Source organism: Chironomus tepperi, unplaced genomic scaffold (genome assembly GCF_022539635.2).
Source record: "Chironomus tepperi strain 1889 unplaced genomic scaffold, CSIRO-AGI_Ctep_v1 contig_85, whole genome shotgun sequence".
Lineage (NCBI taxonomy): Eukaryota > Metazoa > Arthropoda > Insecta > Diptera > Chironomidae > Chironomus > Chironomus tepperi.
In genome coordinates this window covers 1,385,134-1,405,075 of record NW_027226207.1, presented here as the reverse complement: position 1 = coordinate 1,405,075, position 19,942 = coordinate 1,385,134, and the positions used below count along the sequence as shown (strand labels likewise).

At 32.9% G+C, this 19,942-nt stretch overlaps 1 protein-coding gene across 2 annotated transcripts in view; it reads right to left on the bottom strand.

Annotated features, from left to right (window-relative positions):
• The window catches only part of LOC139086495 (GATA zinc finger domain-containing protein 7), a 46,360-nt gene that overhangs the window by 17,239 nt on the left and 9,179 nt on the right, over nt 1-19,942 (bottom strand). For both annotated transcript variants that reach the window (XR_011544024.1, XM_070634959.1), the window contains exon 2: nt 11,505-12,482. Coding sequence is in view for 1 of the 2 variants with exons in the window: in XM_070634959.1 (XP_070491060.1) it covers nt 11,505-11,584 (80 nt within the window). In the remaining variant the exon portion in view is untranslated. The remainder of the gene's footprint in view (nt 1-11,504; nt 12,483-19,942) is intronic.

Genomic DNA, 19,942 nt, shown 5'->3' with positions numbered 1-19,942 from the left:
CCATGAAAAAGTATGTAGCAGTGCTTTTCGAGTAAATTGAAAAAGTTTTTCGTAAAGTAAACAGAAATGACGCACTTTTTTTGTCAAATAAATCAATAAATGTTGAGGAACGGCAGAGAAACTTCTGACAGAAATGATGAACGTAGACGTTTGGGCTCGATTAAATGGAACTGATATAAATCACCCACTTTTGTCACTTGTCAGTATTTATATTTAATAAACTCATGACATCAAAGTTTTGTGGATTGCCGTCATTTTCTATTTTCGCATGAAATGATCTGAATGGATTAAATCCACACGAACTACTCACATTCTCACGAATCTGTGATTGGCATGAAATGTCATAAAATATTTTCATGAAAGGCTTAGATTTCCGCTAAATGAATATACTTTACATTCCATTTAATGAGCAATATAAAATTCTAGCAATTAGATCATGAATTGTATGGGCGTCAATGTGACTAGTATTGCACAATTAAATGACTTCATTATGCCATACGATAAAAAGCTTTTTTATGTCATATTTATTTAAATAGACATTCCAGTTTTGGGGGTTTGTCTGTGAGTTACGTGATGTCTGTTGAAGTTGAAGTTTCATTCTAGTTCAGTGAAGGATGTCCTATGTGTCGCGGTATACTGGTATTCTACCAAAGAGAACCGAATGCTCGAGGATGACCATCAAGATGTGTCATGTCATAGAAATGCCCCACACCATACCAATACACTGTACTAACCCTCAATTCAATTGTAGAAAATAGTCAAGTTCAACAAACCCATAAGCAATTTAAATTAGCATGCTTGAGACAAAAATAACTGCCGAAATAAAAGTCAGACGAAGCGTCTTTAACGTCCGCTCTTAAGAAAATGGAATGCATTAATACAAAAATTGTAGACATGGTTTTGCGAGGGGTTTGCAACTGAGTATTTAGCAGCCAAAGAGCCTTCTCTCTGAGTAAGCTTAATTCAATGCTCACGAGCATGCACAACTAGTATATTTAAGGTCAGCAAGCTCTCAAGAGCATTCTGTTTATCTGATAGGAAGTTTGTCCTTAAAACCTCCCTAAAAATGTGAAATTTGAGATTGCAAAAATTAAGATTGATGTTGCAGGACCAACTTTTTCGTGGTTTTTCATGCCGTTGTCTCAAAACCTCAGACATTACTGAACACATCAACAGCAATTATGCGATTTTAATGACTTTTTCTAGTTTACAAACTTTTCCACTTGGCGGTGATTTTATGGATGATAAAGTTTTTTCATATGACAATCAAAATGACAATCTAGACTGTCCAGACTCGTAATAAAATCCTTAAATCTGATTTGACGTAAAACAATTCGATGTAAAAGATTCATCCCTCTTCGCACGACTGCTTAAAATCATGAAAATATGCTCTGAAATGAATATTTGACGAATTTTTTTCCATTTATCATTTATCTTCTCTATATTTATGAAGAGGAAATGCTTCTGTCAACAATGTAGGAAATTTCAAATAAACATTTAGATCTATCATAAAAATTGTGAATGGAAACGAGGAGGAAAATGGATATAAATTCTTTCACAGAACATAAAAAGATGAAAAACTTTCATGTTATTGTGTCAATTAAAAACTTTTCATCACATATTTTCTGCTTAGTTTCCGCTCCCTTTCGGTAGTTCGACTTTATTTTTCCCTCGATGGCATTGGATAATGCCTTCTTCCTATTTCTATTTTTGGTTCTCTTTCTCAAAACGTTCAACACAATTTTGTGTGAAAATTTATTCTATATTTTTATATTATGTATTCTAATTGCTTAAGATAACAAACATTGCTCTAAGTCATCGTCGTATGCTTCATCGTCTCAAAATTCTTTTTTTTACGTATCCATAAAAGGGAAAAAAAGAATTTTATTTCAATGTAAATTACCATCATCATAGATTTGAATAAATTTTCTCTGCCTTGTTGGTAAAAATGGAAGAGAACTAATTTTAGAAGAAGGGGTCTGGTTGACTCGAAATGGATATCCGCACCCATTTTTTTAAATGTCAATTGTTAGACAGGAAGTTTGACTATAAAATATTTGAACTATATATGTGGGGGACTGATTGATGTTGGTTTTGTACTCAAATTAACGCATGATTGGACGGGGAAGTGTTCAGGGGAGGGCATAGGGGGCGGGGGAGCTGCTTTTTGGTATAATGCACCCGCTGCTCAATGGGAGTTTGCATGTATCGATGCCCACACAATGGCCAATGCAATTTTAATAAACAATCAAAATCGCAGAGCCATCCACTTGCAGCGTCAGGAACCCTATCTCATCATTATTATTACTCTTAGTCAACAGCATGCCCATACTTCCTCAATACCCTGCAGAAAATGAAATTTGAAACCCAATCAAACCACCCCTCTCAAACATAAAGATAACTGCCAAAAAGAAAAGTACAGAAAGGGATCCGCAAAGTTGTTCGTCCACAACCCTCATACATTATCAGAACGGCGCGAATATACACATCCAAAAACTTTTTTTTTTATTTCCTACCACCAATAATTTCATATTTTTTTTTTATGCTGAAACATGAGATTTTTTGCTCCTGATTTCCTCTCCTGAAAATGTTCATCTTTTCCATCACCGACAAGGCATTGAAATAATAAAAAAATAATTAAAATGGAATTAACGACAGGCGTAAGGATGAATATTCTCGGAAAACGCGCGAGAATTTCCCTATGTTCCTAATTCTGTTCTTGACTTGATGATATGAATTAGTAAAATTACAGTTTCATGCTGTAAAGAAGAACGTGTAATAGAGGAGTGTCTGTGGAGTGTATTCGTGAGCTGATAAACAAGTAAACTAATTTTCTCTTTTTTCCTTGCCTATATGCTGGAAAAATGGTAGAAAAAAATTGATATTCCTTTGATGGAAAAATAATTTAAAATGCAAATTTTTATTTCTAACTTCAAAAAAAAAGGCAAGAGATGAAAAAAAGGAATTATTTAATTTCATATCATTTTAGAATCATCAGTAAGAGTACCAACCACAACAAGAGAGAGTAAGCAAGAAAATAAAATAAAATGAAAAAAATTATGCAAATCACGTTGGCTTTATGTGTCTAGTCTTGAATGTATGTGAGTCAAGGGAGCAGGAGAGATGTGCATGATTAAAGAAGAGGAAAAGACAACTTGCCGTGGGGAATTTCCTTGAAATTTTTCGCACAACACAAATTTTGAGATATATTTACGAATGGAAATAGTACATGTATTTGCAATATATTGAATATCTCACGTATTTCAGATTCTTCGCACTGAACACTTCCTTCTTGTTTTTTTCTCATGCAATTCTGCCGTTTCCCCTTTCTGTCTGTATTTATTAAGTGGATTTTTTTTTTATTGGTCTCGTTCGTTTGTGATGTCTATTGGAAGGATCAAAGCAAGTATTGAGGCTATAAGAAGGTTAGTGGTTCATTCACAGCTTTGAATACTTATAGGATGAGGTTCATGACATCACATCAAGACGGGATGTGACGGATACATAGTACTAAATAGGACTGAGAAGTCCCGAAAAGAACACGACGTAGAACTGGCTGGAAATCCAATCCCGGGTCACTTAACTCTGGCTTGAAGCCGCATTTAGTCAAATCTAGTCTGAAACCAGCGTAATGCTCGTCAAGTTTCGTTTTGCAGCAATTTCGTACCGAAAAGTGGACATCTCGCTAGAAGGTAAACGACAAACTTGGATATACCTGAAAAAGCCATTAATGGACATCACTTACAAATAGCTCCACTTCATGTTGTGAAAATTTATGGTAATTTCATCAGTTTGTCTGTTATTTAGATACAAACTTTTCATCCTTTTTTTTTTTTGAGTCACTAAGGAACAAAAAAGTTGGTGAAAAATTCTAAAACTTTATTAAAATAGGAACTTCTTCAGTTTTTCTTCTCCTGTCTTGTTAAAATGCATGAACTTTTTCCTTTGAATCCTCTTATGAAAATACGACGTTTCATGTTTGTCTTATAAATTTAAGCATAACTTATGATGAGGAATTCTGCATAATTTAAGCATTTGTTCTAGTTTTTCACTAAAAGAAAAATAAGGAACATTTTGAGGAATTATACTCTAGAGAAATGATTGCGGTTGGTCTTGTTGAATGAAAAATTTTATTTTGAAGCTTTTTTAGCTTTCATGTTGTCTATTAATGCTGAATTGTCATAGCAAAAAACTCCATGGCGAGACATTTTTAAGATCTCAAATCTCATGTTGTGTGGCTGCAACAATGATGGAAGTCAATGACCCAATGTCTAAGTGCTTCTGCTTTAGATATTTTTGAGATACAAAATTAAGGAAAAATTCATGCCTAATGATGCCCAAAGAGCTGTTGGAATTTCAGCCTGAATAAATTCATTTTACAGCATATCTTGCATACTATGACACACCTATATTTTCTGTTATATGACATAGCCATAAATAATACTGAAAATGATTGATGTTATCCATAACCAAAGGGCTACATTGTAGACAAAAGATTTATTGCCTGAATTTTGATAGCTTTACTTATGCAAAAATTAATTATTGAGAATTATAAAATTATGTGCTGAAATTTAATATTCTGAGTGATAGATTGTGGAAGTCAGATTCGTAAGCTTAGATATTGATGAATTGCTATGCAGATTCTAGTATAATTTCAATTCCATATGATTTCTGCATATGACTGTTTAATTATTCAGTATGCTGTATATTTATATACTTCCAAACCTTCTATTACAAAGAATAAAGCTTAATGCGTCTCCAAAATGTTCTCCAAGCAATATTCTAACAAAAAGTTGTTCTACACTTTTCCTATTATCAGCATCACATACACCAAAAATGAATCCTGCACAATGATAAAAATCTGTTCACTTTATGCTTCATTTTCCTGTCTCTTCGTATTTTCGTATGTGTATATACACATGTAAGTAACAATTTTTAAGATATATGAGATATATCTAAAACATAAAAATTTATTCCATGTAATAACTCTTCTCGAACAGCACAGAAGAAGAAACAAAACTTTCCAACGATTTTGATTTCGTCATTGAGATGAGATTTTTTCTATGCTTATGGGGGATGTAGTAAGGGATGGATATGGAATGATGAAGGGAGTCGCTCAATTTCCATTAAATTTAGTCAATGTGCAGTGGTTGTTGAGGTAAATTTCGAAAATTCCATCTTGATTTGTGATCCTGAATAGCACAACATTGAGAAATCCTAAACACGGACGATGCGGTGCCAGTTTCAAATGAAGAAACCGATGGAAAATTGGCACAATATCAGCCATCTATCTGTGATATTCGAGTGTGATCAGTCACTTTTCTACGCAACTCTGGATCCATCCAACAAGTTATTCTAATCAATCCTAAGCTCCCGAGTAGTCAAGCACTTAAATAGCTATTTTTATGTATTCTACATGAATTTAATTCAACTTACTTAAGTTTTACTGTATAGCATCCTTAAAGTATTTCGAAGACTACCAAGGCAACCCCCCAAAAAAGCCCTGACTACATCCCTGCCCCTTCCATCTATTCCAAAAAATATTATATTTTTTTCTGGTGAAACAATATATATTCGTTTCATGTATTTTTTGTGCTGATATTGTGATTTCTTGTGTGTTGTTTTTCAAGATAAAAATGGAACGGAATCAGAGTGCGGAGGAGAGAGTGAGACAGAAGAAAAAAAATTGTAAGCCATCATAAAAAACAACATAATATCGAGGCAAGAAAGAAGAAAACACACATTAAGATTAAGGAATGGGGGGAGACAAAAGACTATTTGATTTTATATGAATTTTTTTTCCCATATATGTATGCATGCTTACATATAATATGTAAAGAATATATATTAAATTGAATTGAATATAAAAGAAAAACTTTTAATCTTCGTCATTTTTTAAAAGCTGTTTATGTGAGCGGATTTTATTTTTAGAATGTGAGAATGTCATTTTATATGAAAAATCCTTACTTCTTTTATGCGATACAATTTTATGATTATGCTTTTCAAGGCTGTGTGACTGGGGTTAAATCTTTCAGAATAATACTTTAAATGGCATCATGCAATTGTGAATCAATTCAATCCATAAAATCGAGGTGTTTTTATAGCTGCATTTAAGGTGTGAATTGTGAGGGATTTTATGGATTTTCATTTTCCAATTCAGCAATTTTCCACCATTTTTGACGGTCAGATTATCGGCCATAAATGACCAAGTTATCTACCCATTCAGTCACCTTAATAAAATTGAAATAATTCTTGCGTCGTGCCACTTAGCAAGTCGGCATATACTCAATAAAAATTACGTGACATTACACCCATCTTTAGCTTGATTATTGGACATAAATGTCAGAAAATTGTTCGATTAAATAATTATTAAGCATACATACAATGAGGAGCTTTTAAGGCTTTTGTTCATTGTAATTAAATGAGCATTATTGAATGATTTTGATGTCTATTATCTTGAGATTATTGAAACTGAAATGTTTTTGCGTAACTCTAATAAATTACGTTTTCCTTAGGGATTGTTGCTTGACAAAATAATTTACTAATTTTATGAAGATTTTAATCTTTAAAACACACGCTTAGCTTATTAAGGAAATTAATTAGCATAATTATGCTTTCGAAGAATTTAATGTCAGGCAATGATTCATGTAATTCCAATTTATCTTACTACTTTTATTGATATTACAGAACCAACTTCCAAAATAACAATAAATTTGGAACAAAAAAGTTTCATTAACTCTGTAAAACTTTTATTAATTCCCTTAAATTGTATATGCTGGTGAAGAAACCTTGCTCATCTATTCAACTTTATCTTTCGCCATTATCTCCATGTTCTGCGATTTAAAATGCTGTCTTAAAATACAAAACCGAACAGAAAGTTCATTTCTTCCCATTTTTCTCTCGGTTTTTTTCTTTGCCGATGAACGGGCTTGATAGGAAAACATTGAGAATGTAAATTGATATTTTTTTGTACAACAATCATTTAGCTACAACATAGAGATACTTTCATTATCGATTTTTATTGTTGAGGCACATTTGTCTGAAGAAAATTGGATTTAATCTATTTTCTCGAATTTTTCTAGATATTTTCCTACGTGCAATTGTTCTTTTTTTGTAGAAGTATGCTCAGAATTGTTGTTGGAGGAGTTGTTAGTTTAGTGCAAATTCAATTGAGTCATGGCTTGATTGACTTAGTTGAATGCATGGGAAGCAGGTCAACAACTTTTAGATTTGAGAATGATGTTGTTACTCGATGGATCTGTTAAAATTTGGTATGGCTACCTAAAATTCGTAATTTCGGACTCTGTCATTTCTTGGTCATTCCTGGACATACACTTGGTATTGAAAATTGGCGAACGGTCCCCAGTCTACAGTTGGTTATGAATCACTATTGATTTTAATGAACAACGAAGTTATTAAGCCAAGATTGACTTTAAAATTCTTTATTTGTTCAGCAAACAGTCAACATAGCTTTCCTCAAACATCCAATATCTCTATAGCCCCCATAATTTTCCACATTTACTCTGTATACTCTGAACAGTTCACCCATAAAATAGGCCAATTTTCTCTAGAGTCATCTCCTCATAATCTATTATCAATTCATTGAATGTAATTTAGTTTCTGTTTTTATTCGATTATGTATCCAATGAGATATAACAAGAAATACTTTTCTCTAATGAGAATTCATCAACTATTGGATACGAAAATGTAGAAGAAAATAAGATAGTCATTTGTTCAAGGTTAATTTTCCATGCAATTTGCTTGCCTTCTCTATATTTTATATCCCCACACACATAAATGAATAGGTTGGTCGGTAATTAAATTTTTTTACACACATATACACATCCTTAATTAGCTTAATTCATGAATCTCTTACAGCCCACAAACAGGATATAAAGCTAAATCAGAATGATATAAAAAAGGGGAAAATCCATCAAAAGGCAACAAAAAAAGCCACTGAAAATGCGGAACATAATCAACAGAAATTATGGCATTTTATATCCCATCCCAACTGACTTCATCCTCTTTAAGAGGCCACCTGCGTGGAAAAGACGAGAATGAGATACGATGGCTGTTACAGTCGAGTAATGATTTATGAGAGGGCTCAGCTCGCTAAAAAGGGCAAAAAGTCATGTCAACACAATTATCACTTCAGCGAGAGATCCAAAAAGTGCACTCGACGGTATGCTTCGGGAAATATAAATTTTCATCACTTACTTTTCTGAATTTTATCTCTTAAAATTTTTGTTCCATTTTAGGTGAGCACTTGAGATATGAAATTGTACATTTGGAATCTTCTTACTTGATGTTCGTGCACAAAAGGATTTAAATTGCTGAATAATGAATGGAACTGACTTTTTCATAATTTAATTTTAATTTGGTAGTTTGAAATTATTCATGAACTACTTGAAACTAGTTTGACTTTAAACTGCGATTATTTTGAATCATGTTGATACAGACATGACTTTTTTAAATCCAGCAATAATGCATGCAGAAAAATACAATTTATTTGAGGATTACGGATTTAAATTTTGTACTAAGGGACTGAAGCTAATGACTTTGAAATGTGGAAGTTCTGCAGCATTATTTATCAAGGAATTAGGGTTTGGATCTAGATTAAATCATTGTCAAGCCATTTTGCCAATAATTTTATATGGGGCCAAGCCGTTTTGCCAATAATTTTGTAAGGCTGAAATCCAAGAACTAAGTCACCTCAATTCACCTGAGTCACCAAATTCGAAACAATGAACCCCCAACTCTCAAAAAATATTCTAAGTAATCATCATAAATCTTCAATGCTTTGACATTTTAAGACAGTTTCAGCTACCTTAGATTCTAAAAAAACAGACAGATTTTCTCATAAAAATCCTCAATCAAGGTGTCTTACCCTCCCATGACAACAAATTTTTGTTTCCATTTTTATCCAATCATCCAACAAATTTCATTTGCAAATATTGTCTGTGTCCCCGAAACTTATTCAATATCATTCAAAATAAACACATATATCCATGAGACATTTGAATGCAATTTGAAACTCATCAATTCCATTTGGAACATTTGATTGAACTTTATAGTCTGCTTATAATGAAATTTAAATTTTACCCAATGACACTCACATCACAAATGCATTAAAATAGACTAGAACTTCAAAAGGATATAAAATCTATTTTTATTTACTTTTCATTTTTCGATTTGCATTATTGCTGTTTGGCATTAAAATTGGATATTTTTGTGTTTATGATGTGTATGAGCATGCCAAATAATAAAATTGTTGAAAATGAGGAATAAAAATTATCATCATCTTTAATTCATGGATACATTTATACATTTTCATTTCAAATGAAATTGCGCATTTTGTGCGGAAATGAAATGATAAAGTGGAAATAATTCAATTAAATTTGTGCTTGTTTTAAGCCCGTATTTGAATTTGAAAATTTATTTTTTATCATTTTGGTATGTGGGCGGCACTTAAAATTCTTCTAACGTTCCGTTAATGTAATTTCAAGTTTTTTTGAGCAATCAACGGGTTTTGAGTTGAGGTTTCGGGAGACCTTTTGTTTCTATTTTTATTGGAGCTCTTTATGGAAGCAAATTTACATTTTACGATGGTGATGATGCACAACCCAACGTGGGACATACATTGAAGCAACATAATTCAATTTTCATTCATTATTCTCCATTCATCATCCTATAATCTACATTTTAGTGTCGGATGTAAAAAGATATTGATCAACTCTTTTTGAAAATGCTTCAACTATGTTTCTCATAATAGATTGGGGTAATCAATTTAAGATTTTAAAACAATGGGGATTCTGACAGCTTTGGCTGAGAGCTCTGGCTCAGATGATCGGCACATTCTGTCTCAGGATCTCAGGATCGTTAAGATTCTCCGAAATGTTGACATTTTACGGTGTCATAAAAGGATTCTAATGACTATGTTGCACTGCTCGGGATAAATGCACCATAAGAGCTATCAGAGCTTAATAATGACTGCACCCATTCACGAGGATTGAGGATTCATAAGGAACAAGTGCCTTATCTCTCAATTTCATGAGCATACTCGTGAGTACGCTCCTTATCTATTCAAGAACATGAAGAACGACATATTGTTTCATTCCTCCATAGAAGCCCTAACAGTCGATGACTATAAGACACTCCTTTACCCAATTATTCCAATCAAAAGGTACAGCATGAAACTAAATTAAACACTAAATTGATGGAAGTGTCTTTCTCTTTAAACATACGTGTGTGTATTTTAAAATTGAATTAATTGTCTATAGGAATGGGAAAGATACTCATGAGTATCGATAGACACAAAGTATATATCTCTTGGGTATTCTCACTAAAAACTTCAAACAACATTCTTCTTCTCGAATGCTTCTCGAATCATGAAAATTTATAGTTAGCAACGTTAAGGATCAAAATAGAATTCTCTTGACAATAGAAACATACAGCAACAAAATTCCTGGTCATTTTTCATTGGGCTTCTCACACAAATCATTAATTACAAATGCGAAGCATGTCCTAGCACTACGGAATGTCTCACACCCTGGTTCATTCACTCACTGTCATATAATTTCAACGCATTTCGTGTGTATCATTTTCAATTTTTATGCCTTAACTGAAAGTGTAGATAAAGAGACCTCCAACGATACACAAAAAAACTTTTAGCTTAAAGCAATGCTTTCGAAACAAAAAAATTGGAGGGAAAATAGAGAGGAACGTGGGTAGATTGGGAAAAGGGACATAAATTTGTTGAATGAAAAATGATACTCTGAGAATTGCTTATGTTGTATTTGTCTCTTTTATATATGCGACAATATTTTTCACTGACTTGTTTATTTGCTTCCGGCCACCCAGTCAGTACTTCGATGTATAAACAAAAAAAATATAATCAGAATAAAAAATAGATACATGTTATAAGGGGGACGATGGCTTGTTGGAAGATGATGAAAGTGTTTGACATAGTTCCTTTGGATGGCAAGAAAGGCGGTTAACAGCTTTAATTGAATTTAAGTCTAATCAGAAGCCAATACAGCACTAAACCTACTAAATCCCAGATTGTCTAAATTTTTGACTTTCTTGTACTTGAAAATCAAGGTCTAGCAAGCGATAGTCAGCAAAACAGGCAGCTTAGGAGCTTTACAAGGACAATCAGAGATGTAAATAGGCATGCCTGAACTCTGCCAGAATTGGTTCTCAACAGACCTTTTGTAGTTTCTATTAATTGGGTTTTAGAGCTTTCGCATGTTCTAAAATTAGAGTCCGTCTCAATTTGCCGCATGTTTGCAGTCTTGTAGCCTGTCTGTAGCCTTGGACGAACTATGAGGTACAGCCAAAAGCTGTAGACCTCCGCATCTAAATTGCGAGCAACGCAAGCATGAGTTTCTTGGTCAAAATCAGTATAATAAACATCACCATCACTTCCATCAAGTCACACACCCCCTTATGCACGTACCATAAAACAAAAAAAAATAGCAAAGAAGAAAATCAAATTTACTCACCTATTGCCATTTTTATTTTTACTCGATTTTTTTCTCGGATTTACAATTTCGATCCATTTCTTTATTTTAGCTCCAAACATTGCTGCCACACACTAGGAGGGGCCGAACGTCTCCTGATATGAGAGGTTGGCAAATAAAACGCAGAAAAAAATGACTTTTTTGTTTATTTGATGAGTTTTATGAAATATGGTTTTGATGTCCTTGCAGTATGTGTCCGAGAATATGAAAAAGTATGGGCAAGCACTATAAAAATTAATTAATGAAATAGTCTGCGTTCACTGAGTATATTCAGTTTAATTTTTATTTCACACTGTTATTGCAGGATAATATAAACTATGACTATACACTGGCACTTGATGTCAATAGTTATTAGTTTTGACGATGCTTCCTTCTACCGTCTGTATTCATATATAAATGTTTTTTGGCACGAAAATTAGTATACAGAATAATATTAATGCTTATATTGTTTCTGTTTTTATTGCACTCAATAAATATCTCGAAGAATTGCTTCCTCAATATTTGAGAAGCTCCAAAATTTATGCGATGCTATTTACAAGAGAATGTAATCTTTTTCTCTCCAAAAAATGTCAATAAAACATTCTCAAAAATTTTAATATTCATGATTCATCTTGTAAAATTTTGCATGCATGCCTTATCAGCATTCAAGCAATACACAAACATTTTTTTTTTTTCAATTTAATTTCATTGCATTTCAGTTCATCATCTTGTTCCTTCATATGCCTTCGAAAATGACATTCAAGACTTTTGTTGGTATTTGTAGGACTTAAAAAAATGTGAATATGAGAAAAAAGTTCGTCGCACTGCACATGTTATTTTGGCACAGCTACATGTTCCTTGCACATATCACTACTGAGATTTTATTTCTTATTATGTATTTTTTTTTATATTTCTCTCTCACTTTCTCAGCCTTGCTGTTGTTATGTCGACATGTTGAAGCTCCTTTCTGCTCGTTGTGTGCTGTAAAGAATAATGGAATGAAAGATTTTTTTTATTATTAAATATATGTGGCAGACTCAAGTTTCATAATAATAAAGTTTTCATTTATTCTTCTTATTCTAATGTATATACATCATTCATTCCTATACATTATTCAACCCCTTTAAACTTTAAGCTTCAAAGCGTGTGTATGAGTTTTACTTTAACATTAGAGAGACATGAATGACTTTGCATGTAGTGATTCCTACTGGGAATTTCTCTCTTTTTTCGAGACTTCCTAATGAGGGTTTCTTTTTGGTTCGCTGCTTGAATTATGTTCAAGTGAATAAGTCAAATTTTTGTTCAAATTGTTTGGAGATTGCTATGTCAACAGTGAGTGTGTAGACCATAGTAAGAATGCATGAAGGCTAAGGATGTGGAACTGATCAAACATTATGAAGAAATGATCAAAATTGACTAAAAAGTCAGGAATTCAAATACATGAATCTGAGGATTTACTGGCTTCTTCTACTTATATTTAAAGAAGCTATAGGTACAGAAGCTCTGGATACAGTTAGGATAGATAACTGTCCTAGCAAGAATATTTGTTTGTATCCTAGATTAGGGCATGAATCATACATTCGAGGCTGATGACTAATTAGAGACCATCCAGTAGGAACTAACTATTCATTTAACAACCTTGTCCTAACAGGCAGAGTGCGTACTCTTAAGAGCAGAGCAATTTATAATGAAGGCTCGCGAGCATATTCAATCAGTATATTTAAGTAGAGCAAGCACTTACGAGCATTCACTTTGCCTGTTATGGTTGGGCTGGTTCTAAGTATAGTGTCTATTTTACAGCCTTATGTAACAACCTTTCAATGCTCCCGATCGGGATGAAGACTGTAATAAAAGCTTTTAAAAGGAAAAAGCTTTATGTCTTCAAATCCCATCAAGTTAGTGATCAAAAGGTCCATTAAACTTTTTCTCAACAACAATCCACAGAATCACTTCAGAAGCATCAGATTGCCTTAAGAGATGTGAAATGATTCAGAAAAATTCAGTCGTAAAATGTTGATTACTTATTGAGTCAATAAAGCTTCACCCAATAAAGCTCTCTTTTTGTTCTAATATAAAAATTCTCATTGACAGCTTTATGTCCGTACGTAAAATTTAAGGAATGCTTACATTTATTAAAAGCTTCATATTCAGTTTAAAATATTGCACGACACGATGAGAATAAGAACCCCCAAATGAGTTGAACGTAAACTTTTACCCAGATTAAAAAAAGATTTCCACAAATGCCTTAACAAGATAAAAAATGTGTATAGGATGAAGGCATAAGGAAAAGTCTGAAACATTCTACCTCTCACTTGAATAATTTATGGCGATTCGCGTAATGCTAATATTTAACAACACATAAATAATGGCCCACCATAATAGTAATAAACATTCACATTAAACCGCACGTTGAATACATCAAACTAGGTATGTAATTTGAGTATATTCCTGTGGTCAGCCGAAAATAAATGCGATTGTAACATTCTGTCAATATCATGAAAATGAAATGGAAAACTTTTTCATAGACAAAAAATTGTTTTTCATAAAATTCCATTTAATAATTTATATTTATTCCTTTTTTTTTTGTTTGTGAGGCAGCCACACTTCTAAATTATTCATGAATGCATAATTTGCTTTCTCATAATGTACATTATAATTTTGTTGGATAGAATATCTCAAATAAATAAAAAACATCGTTTGGGACGACCGGATGTGAGGAATAAATGAATAATGTGACGCTGCATATGAGAGAAGCGTCACCCTTAAGGTAGCTCCTGATTATGCCATTTCATTTTGTATTCACTCATTCTGATCTTGAATTTAAATTGCTACATAATGTCTCGAGCTTTTTTTTAATCACTCAAAGGCATTATAATAATTTATTGAGCTTTATATACCTTCCGGCACCATTGAGGAAGTACTTCATACAAATTTAAAATTCATTACTTTCATAATCATGAGCTGAGAGTGCAATATGCATCTTTATGGAATATAATAAATAATGTATATAATAATTCACACAAAGCTCTATGTCGCTCGTTCAGTGATTGTCTTCGAGGCATCATTTGTAAAAAAATAAATTTTTAAAAAGATAATAAAATGAACGAGAAGATTTATGTCGATAAAATTCCTTATAAACTTTTATGGTTCTTTAAACATTGGAAAATGAGAAGAAGCAGAGGAAGGACAACAAAAAAAGGAGAAATAATTGGAAAAATGTAAAATGACCTGGAGATGTAAGCGCAGTTTTTTATTGGCAGAAGTTGGATATGACTTTATAGTCTCATGTATTGACCTACAGGAACAGGACCGAAAGCCACATAAAAGACATCCAAAGCTAAGTCTACTTGACTCTGATCCTTGCCAGGTTCGATGAAATCTGATTTCGAATTTCTGGCATTTTCAGCGTCGTGTGCCTTATCTCGTACCTCAACGTATGCTTACTATTCATAAGCAACAAGCTCTTAAACTTGGAATACGTGAATGGAAGCAAGAAAGTTTCAAAAGCTCAAAAAATGGAGCTTGAAGTCGGCCCTAGACGAATTTTTCATGCAGAATCCAAGTCAAATTCGAGCACTGGTTAGAAACAAAGCATGAAGTCATCAGCACTCATCAGATGCTGACAATCTTTAACTTCACCATAATCTAAACATAAATTAGTCACATCCAAAAATAGACTGACTTACAAACAAATATAAAAAGTCCAACAAAGTTAGACAAACAGAAGAATAAGAAGCTCGATATTCCATAAGATAAAGTTCGAACCAAGAAGAGGATGGAAGATGCGATGAATTATGAGGCCAATTGAAATGCTGGCACATGCTGGAGAATTTTTCTTTCATTCCATAAATAAATTTATTGTATATACATATATATTGAAAAAAAAAACTGTAATAGTCAATGCATTTTATCTATGAAAGAGTATATATTGAAAAAAGAAGCTTTCGTTCCATCATAACTCGACATCAATTCAATAGACATATAATCGAATGCTCTGCCACGCTCGCTCGTCCGCTATTTCTATGCCAACGTAAAATTTATTATCAAGACAAAAAGAAAATATTTTTTTCTGTAATAACTTTGATAGAAAATTGGAAAATTGTTTTTTCTAAAGCCCGGCAAGTCAGTCAACCCACGGAAATGAAAGGGATGAGAAGATAAATATTGAGGGAAGAAAAATTCTTTCATTTTTATGTTGAATTTTACTTTCTCCATTCGATTGTATAAAGTTCAATTTTCCCTCATTGCTATATGCTTAGAATCAGTGGTGGGCAACTTGTGTGCTGCGGCACCATGAACCGTGTGTCGAAACAGCACGGCCCCACACCATGAACCGCATGCCATATGAGGTTTCAGTAGAGGCTTACCGCAAAAAATAAAAGGTTGTCCACCCCTGCCTTATATCATGGAGAAATAGCTTTATACGGAGCAGTCAAAGGAAAAGACTATCAAAAATAGATTTATTAAATTGAAAGCCGTTTCACAATTTACGAGTAGAATTTTCATATAATTCCATGCCTGGCCCTTTTTTCTCAATATTATTCCATCTCATTCCAATTTTAAAGTCGGTCGTACATCTCGAAGCATAATGTGTGTGTAGAAAAGCTCAAAGCGCTCGTAATACTATTACTTTATGCCTGCCTCATATATTTTACTCGAACACAGAAACCTTTCCTTTCTCTCTCACAAGCAGCACAAATTCAAGTATTTATTTACATCCACACGGGTTGAGTATTTAAAACTTCCCATTTGATCCATTAGTTATGCTGCTTCTGTTATAACTGCTTTATCATGGCCATGGGATTGAAGATTTTTCCTTTACTCTCTTTTTTTCGAGTATCGTAATAAAAGGGGAGCAAAGCGTACGTACATGTGAATGTGTATTAAACGTGCCTCTAATTCACAATCATATCAGAATACCAAACTACTTCTTATGCTGTATTTTTCAGTGCATATTTTATTTCCTTTAACAAACAATATAAAAAATTGTACTTGAGAGGATTGAAGGAATGTACTAAATTATTGTTTTCTAAGTCTAAATGGCTTAGTTTACAATTTTTATGAATCACAATGGATCATGAAAATATTTTTAGTAAGCATGTACATGATGATGATTTTTGGACTATAGGCATGAGCCCAATTTCATATAAATATTTGATTTTAAAAGCCTTTCTACAATCACCTTAACTGAAGTGCATGAACATGAATAATCTGTTGTTGCCATTAAGAGGCATTTTAAGGTTTTGGAAATTTGAGAGGATTGCTTTGAAGTGCTGCATGTAGTGCATGAGATTGATGGTTGTTTTAATGGTCAACAGATTTTGTCTGTTCAATATGATTGATTTAGAAAGGTATGAAATATTTATATCGCTGAATATGGAAGCTGATGTGGATGTTTGAATTGAAAATTTAGAATGCAGGCAGTCAGTCATCGAGATTGGAAGTAGTTGACTTGATATTGGGAACTGGCAAGGTAGCAAAAGAATCAATTACAATTCTCGATGTCTTGACTGGATCTTGGTTAAGACAATCTTGAGAAATCGAGTTTAAAAGCCATTAGTGTGTAGCTATCCTGAGACTAGTCATCAACATTCAATTCCAATTATTTTCCCACAATTTGCATGACTTCCTCAGAATCCTCTCCAGCATGACAATTCCTCAAAACCATTCATCCCCGAAACAAAATCCTTCAAAATATAAGCATGCATGCCTCACTCATAAATTAATTTCAATTTGACTCAAGCACTAATGTAAATTTAATGTGAGAAAATTTTGCGCATATTTTATGTTATGCTGATTCATCGATTTCAGCACAATATGCAAAATAAACAAAATCATGCATGCATGATATCAAAAAAACGTTATTGCTGACTTCATTGCTTCTTCAAATTAATAATATCTCGAATAGTTGTTGTTATTGTGTTCCTGAATTAGCTATCATATGCTTATTAAAATCTCGACGCCACTTCATAATCCTCTGATCCAACAAGTAATGACATACTTATGCATTACATAGTACAGTCTTTATATAAATTTATGAATATCTGCAATAGAAAATTTTCCCTTTTATATATTCAGTTGTTGCAATGTGCAGTAAAGAATGGAATGAAAAAAATCTATAAAGCATCACATAAAATAAAATACGGAGTTGTGCCTCATTTTTGTATGCTTTCATTTAAATTCAGACGGGGTGTTAGAGGATGTATACATAAGGATCTGAGAAAAAAGGGGAAAAGAATGAGCTGTATTGTTGTAGTAGTAGTGGTACAGAAGTCATGATTATACAGCGATGAAAAACAATACGTGGATAAATTTTAATAGCTGATTTTTTTCAATTTTCACATTTCAGCTATGCTGCTTTTTTTGCAGAAATAAAAGAGAAACAATTACATTATCAGCAATTTCTGTATTCATTGATTCCGTACTATTTTTATTGTACTTTTTTATATTTTATCGTACCTGTTTCTGTAGCATATATCTTGAATAATAATGTGATGTGTACTTGGTACTTTATGTCGGTCTGGGGAGAATATTGCTGATTATCACTTAATGTCATTCATGAATGATTCAATATTTTATGGAACTACTCCTTACTATCCCAAAAGTTTGATTACTTCTCATCCACTTTAGGGTAAGGAAAACTCATTTTAAGTCAAATTCTCCTCGAAATGTTTCCGGTTCTTGGCACCAAAAAAATCAATAAAAAATAAAAAGTCTCTTCACTTTTGACAGCAAATCTTGGTTTTTCCTTTTTATATCTGTATTGCCACCCTCCAGATTTTCTAAGCATCATCTTCAAAGCAAACAAACATGAAAATTTACTTACTGCTTTGTGTCTTATTTTAAAAATATCATCATTTATTCATACATGCTTTATTCGGGATTCACTTCCCGGATTTTGTAAAGTATGTGGTAATTGGAACAATTTTAGAAATTTTCCGCAAGATGCGTGAATTTGATGGCATTTTTCATGATTTTCAGGACATAACTGTCAAAATGTTTCCTCTAAAGAGACTTGCTTGTTAATACTTTCTAGAAATGTCATCTATTCGATATGCCTTAGTTGCTTCTTGGATGTCTCTTGAAATTCTAATTAAATTGTCAGTTAGATAGCCATATAGCCAGCATTACAAAATACCTCAATCTGACACCCGACTACCCTTATTCCTACAATTTAGAAATTTCCATTTAAAATTGGAAGCATGTCTTCAAATTATTAAGTTCGACACGAATGAGCAATAATGATCAAAAGATTGAATATAATTAAGGAGGACTAGACTCTTGGGTATTATAAAATGCATTGAAAATTTCATTCTTGCTAGATTGAAACCAGATAACCGCGATTTGCCAGCGATGCGCTACATTTTAATTTTTCCACTAGGGTATATATGCAGCATGATATCTGTTAAATTTCAATTTTCATTCATACCACATTTTAATATAGTGAAAGGTTCATCGATAATGTTGAACTAATATCAAGATTAAAGGAATGGCATAAAACATATTTCAGGAACTGAGAGGCGTGAAGTTTAATATATCCTATGGGAAATATATCAAAATGAAAAGCTGTGAAATTGATGTATGGATTGAAATTGACACAACCGAATCAAGTGTTTTTACATTTGCGTGAATGTCATGTAGACATAAAAAAATATTCGTAGATCCGAAATCGTTTCATATCAAATGCATATTTATCAATCGAAAATTGACTTTTTTATGTGAATATGTGATGATGAAGACGGCTTGTTCTCAGACATAGAACACAATAAATATGAAAATGATAACCCAATTTCCTCAATCTCCAATTTCTCCGTGAATATTTTATATGATATTGCCATACGATGTCGTCTTATCAATCTTAAACTGGCGATGAAGCGAATCACTATTTAATAGTTGAATTCACACCAGGTATAGTGGAAATACAAAAGTCCTTGTGTTATTGATCGAGGGACTTAAGCTCATTTTTGACAAAAAACAAGATCCCGTATGATCCAGGTTACTTCCAGACCTAAAAAACAAGATCCAGTAAGATTCAGATCACTTCCAGACCTAAAATACAAGATCCAGTAAATCCAGGTCACTTCCAGACCTAAAAAACAAGATCCAGTAAGATCCAGATCACTTATCCAGATCTATACAATTTCAGCTGTGTGAATATGAGAAAGCCATTCATTGTTATATTTCATTCATTTCATTTTTGTTTCTTTCATTCTCTTTCCTACGCTTCATCTCGTTCTCTTTCATATGCAGTCTATAGCCCCACATTACTTTTTATATTCGCATATGATTACGCATCTTATTTGCTCTTGAGAATCTCATCAGAGAATTTTCTTTCTTTCCTGCTATTTAACAAAAAAGAATGCTATTCAAAATAGAGATGAGCCTGTCATTCACTTGAAATTTAGTGGGAGGGTTACGGCAGTAAAGGTGATAAGAGCGCA